The sequence below is a fragment of the Limulus polyphemus genome, unplaced genomic scaffold (genome assembly GCF_000517525.1).
Source record: "Limulus polyphemus unplaced genomic scaffold, Limulus_polyphemus-2.1.2 Scaffold1666, whole genome shotgun sequence".
NCBI classification, from domain to species: Eukaryota; Metazoa; Arthropoda; class Merostomata; order Xiphosura; family Limulidae; genus Limulus; species Limulus polyphemus.
Genome location: NW_013667276.1, coordinates 145,372 through 150,288, shown reverse-complemented (window position 1 = coordinate 150,288; position 4,917 = coordinate 145,372). Strand labels below are relative to the sequence as shown.

The following is a 4,917-nucleotide window of genomic DNA, read 5'->3' as shown; positions in this document are numbered from 1 at the left end:
TTGTTCTGAAGCAATCATTTGCAACTCCATAAAAAACTAAAACACTTCCAGAATTATAGTCAATACTTACTCTTCTCCTTGACAAAATGTTTCAGTATTAAAGCTAAATCTTTGTCATGAACAAGGTCTGTGGCAGCACCAGGAGAATGGGGTAGAATAAGACACATGTATCTCTCAGCTAAACACAAAACACAATAAATCATTTAGATATCAACCGTGTTACTATTTTTTTTTTCTCAAAACTGATACGCTCATATAAGTTATTCTGGTTAAACCAAATTGTAGAACTTTATAATGTTTCACCTCATAACAAATCATGATTTTTATATTAACATTTTGTTTAATAAATAACAAAAATACCACAACACATTCTGAAATGTAATTATTAATAATCTAACAAGAAGCTTGACACTTATAACAAGTAATGAATGCTATTAATACCTGTTTAAAATAAGAAAGTTTGAGATTATTCTACTTCTGAATTTTTGTACATAACTATCTTAATATTAAAAGGCCTGAATAATACTGCATGTATTCATTTCTGTTAACCCTAAGTTGCATGGAATAACATGTAGTTGGGTGGCCAAATCTGATCTAACTTAGTCGCAACAAGAGAAAGAACATGGGGTGTATATGTATGGTAGGTGGAAATTGATGTTCTGATGATAAGTATATATCCAATAATAGGATGGTTTAGCAAATACAACAAATGTCTGGCTAAAATGTTGTGTGCTAAAAAAAAAAAAGAGACTAGGGGAAAAACTCTAACTTCTAGGAGTGATATTCAGCCCGGTATGTTCCAAGCCTGGTCACAAATCATGAAAATTCTATTTGTGAAATAAAAAATTAATACTTTTTGTTTAACTCATAATGGACAACTTATGAAATACAAACAGTTAAAATTTTTGGGACCCAGGGAACCACTTGAAACACAATTGCAACTTATAAAAGGCCCACCTGCTAACAGAGCCAATATGGTAATCTTTGAGGCTCCTATGAGTTTACAACTTCAGGGCCCCTTACTCCCCATATACAAATCTCATTGTAATATTACACAAAAAATCAATAAACATGATTTTATTTTAATTATGTTACAATTTAGTGTATTCTTTTACTTACTCGATAACTTTTACCAAATATACTTTTGATATTTTTGTAACATATTTTAATAATCTCATTTGTTTTCAACTAATAATAATTCTCATGCTTTACATAATTAAGATTACATCAAAATCAAAATATATGGAATTCTTTACAATTGGTAATAAATCTCCAAAGTAGAATTCAAAATCATGTTTGAAGTACCTTAAAAGTTCTGACAGACTTCATACAAATATTTTAAGGTAAAAATATTAGTATCCAACAAAACCCTTCCACGAGTTTTGGTTTTGTCTGCCTATATTACAATAAAGTATAATCTGATGTAGGCCAAAGGCCAAAAGCAATTATTTATCATCCTATGTATTATAATAAAGGTTTTACCTTATAAAATTAATTTGTATGAAATTTTGTAGTGAAATAAACTGAAGTAACCTTTGAACTAGCATAAAACTATACAATGCTCTATACTATACATTGTCAAACACACTATTTTTAATTTTCTTACATGTATATTCAAACCCATCCTATGTATTGCTAAGTCAGACATTTTTACTAATCACATATAAAATTTTGCTTTAGCTTACAAACCTTTTCAGCAATTTATTCAAAGTGATCATACCACAAATTTAAATGTAAGTTTTAATTATTGTACAAGTTAAAATTATCCATGTCTATAATTATAATCTTTTGATTTTAGAAAAATGTGAAACTTTTAATGGTGGATGCTTCAAGAGAAGAAAAAAAAATTACAAATTCACATTTAAAACACTATTTACATTTCAAAAACTTTTCTTTGTTTCAGTTATGAAGGCATTATACATGTATAATTCATGGAAGGCCAATAAAAACAGTACACACAAGTCCAATTGGTTTAAAAGAAACACAAGCTTAACAAAGCAAAATAAAAGAATAACTAACCTTTTTTTTTAACACAACAACATTTTATTAGTTTTGAAATCAACAAGGGACTGATTCATAGATTTCAAATCTAACAAGAAAGTAACAGTCTGCATACTTACGATCTATTGCATGTAAACTAATAGGAACAGCAAACGCTTTCATTCTAAAATCATTTAACCATCTTCTACTTTGTTCATCTTGATTAACGAACTCTAAAGATTTACCCTAAAACCAAATATATATATACATTTAGTAACAAAATAAAATAAGATTTACATTTTTAATCCACAAAACATTACTGATTGCAACAGACCATTTATTAGGTGAAAATTTCACTACTCACAAATGAACAAAAAAAAAAACATTAACATAACCCTTAAAAATGTCTATTCTAACTACAATTTACAGTAATCACAAAATGTCAAAGACAATATAGGATAGGTTTTCAGGTGTTACCATAATTTATACAAAAAGTGCATATCAAAATTTTCTAGATGACTTTGGAGTTTATTTTATAATTTCTTCACATATCTAAATAACACCATAAAATATAATGTCGATCTTCTTGAACAAATTATAAAAACAAAGAAATATGTAACTGAATTTTAATACTTCTTATTCCAAAGTCATGTTACTATGATATTAATCTTTTAACATACTAAACATTAGTGACAAGATTCATAAGGGCAGAAAGCATTGTCTATTCATGAAGGCAAAAATAGTAATTAGGATGAAAAAAATTATATTTAGATAAGTCAGGCATTTCAGAATACACATATTCCATCATCAGTGATGTTCGAAAATAATATGTATGAAGACAGTACAAATTAAGTAAAATTAAAAAGGTATTTGAGATCAGAAAGCTTAGAAAATATTGAGAAGAAATGAGTAGTAGAATAAGTGCATTCATATAAATCATTGAGTGATAAGTTGTTGGATATACAAGACTGTTTATTGTAAGTGTTGTTTAGTATCTTTTGTGAGTTAATATTTAATTATTCTTTTAAAACCTTTAGATGTAACAAATTTCATTATGTAACTCTGTATAAGTCATATGTTGTGTATGCAGTTAGATTGTGGTAATAGGCTTTAGTAGTATTGTTGATGTCATGTTACTCGATTCTTTGGTACTTTTCTCGCCAAGCGAGTGTTCTTAAATCATTGCATCTTGTAGTTTGTTGAAAATTTGAGGCCTCAGTGAACAAGATATATATATATAAGTGGCCAAGTGAGTGCAAGTCAAGTGAATATAAAAATGTAAAGTTCAGACAGAAAAAAAAAGTTAGAAAACTTGAAGTTAGCAAGCGTGTGAGAGATTAGCCGCAATGGTTGACATTTTAAAGCGAGTTTCACAGTTTAACAGAGATAAGGAGAATAATTTGTCCTGTCAAAGGGTGTTCCAAAGTGACTGAACCTTGAACATATCTGTGTGGACTTTGACCAAAAGGAGACAAATATTTGAAATTTTGGATACAACTGTGGTAACCCATGGGGTAACATAAGGCAATTTATCAGAGACTGTATAGTAAAAAATTGAGTACAGAAAAAATGGATTCTAAAGTAACTGAATCAGCCTGTGTGGAATTTTGACAAGAAAAGAGAATTCTTTAGAGAATTAAATTTGTGACCAAGCACAAACAAAATTTTGTAGTCACACTGAGAATGAGTTAAAATACACATCAATACACTATAATGCCAATAAAGAAAGTTAGGATTGTGCTAGAATGGTAGACACTGGTAGTATAGGTGGCACAGTATTGGTGGAGGGTAGTCACATAATCAGCACAAGGTACTGCAATAGTGCAAAAATGAAGGGGTAAAAAAAGACTGGTGCACTGTTGGAAATTTTAGCAATGGTCAGAAGGCAAATCAATGTCAAGACAGCTTTGGTTGAGATGAGGTAGTACCATTTCAGAAACAACTGTTATATACTATCATGTAAAGACTTTTTGTACATGCATTTGACTTGTTTTGAATATATATACATTATTTTAAAACAAGTGAATTGTGTGCTACCCATTTATTGTTCAAATTTATTGCCGATAAGTCACAGACACCTACTGTAATAGAACCCCAGCCTATGTTCAAAACCCGGACACTTGTACAAAAATAACAAGCTTAATTTCTTTTATACTGAAGTTAGAAGTCTTTGCAATAAGTTGTTAAAAGATTGTGAAAATGTAATATATGAAAGTACAAAAGTCTTTGGTAGAGACTGCAAAAACAACAGAAGGTACATTGTCTTGGAGGTTATAAACAAATGTGGAGAAATAAAAAAACGCTTGTTATAATTTTCTGCAAGATCTTGAAACTAACAAATATATTTATATACAGTTTAGTTTTGCTGCCAACAGAAAGCAACTTACTATTTAGGGATGCCTAATTTTATAAAAAGTGATGTATTTAACTATGCTTTCTTCACACAAAAATGAAGAATTTCTTGAGAACCTAGAATCCTACTGAAAAAGTGCTATTCAGATCTTGGTCTTAGTACTGAGGAGGTTAGAAAAATTCTTGTACAAGAGCACTTTAGTATTAGTAATTATAACACTGTTACCTCTAAAACCTTTAACTCTCTGAACACAGACTTGGTCAATTTGACTGACAAAGTGACCTCTTTGTACTCATTTAGTCTTTATAAATTTAATACTTCTAACTTTCAATATAGTGTGTATATCTTCACAAAAGTTAGCAGTCTTTTGATTAATATTACAAGTTTTTCACATACAAAAAATAATTTTTTATAAAATGAAATAAAGATCTGTTAAAGACTATACTAAGTATTTGTTTGAATAGTCTGTGTGTGCAAAGTAATTTTCATGTTCAAATTAAAAATAGTTTTCCTCATTACAAAAATCTCAAATTTCCTTTGGGTAATCCCTAAAACCTCCTAAATGCATTTCAAACTTTTTTTCA

The 4,917-nt window shown here is 29.1% G+C and overlaps 1 protein-coding gene across 1 annotated transcript in view; it reads right to left on the bottom strand.

Moving 5' to 3' along the window:
- LOC106464493 (glutamine amidotransferase-like class 1 domain-containing protein 1) overlaps nucleotides 1–4,917 on the bottom strand; it is a 20,969-nt gene that overhangs the window by 8,760 nt on the left and 7,292 nt on the right. The window contains exons 3-4 of the mRNA XM_013924636.2: nucleotides 2,121–2,226; nucleotides 71–178 (exon numbers count right to left, since the gene is read on the bottom strand). Coding sequence (XP_013780090.1) covers nucleotides 71–178; nucleotides 2,121–2,226 — 214 coding nt within the window. The remainder of the gene's footprint in view (nucleotides 1–70; nucleotides 179–2,120; nucleotides 2,227–4,917) is intronic.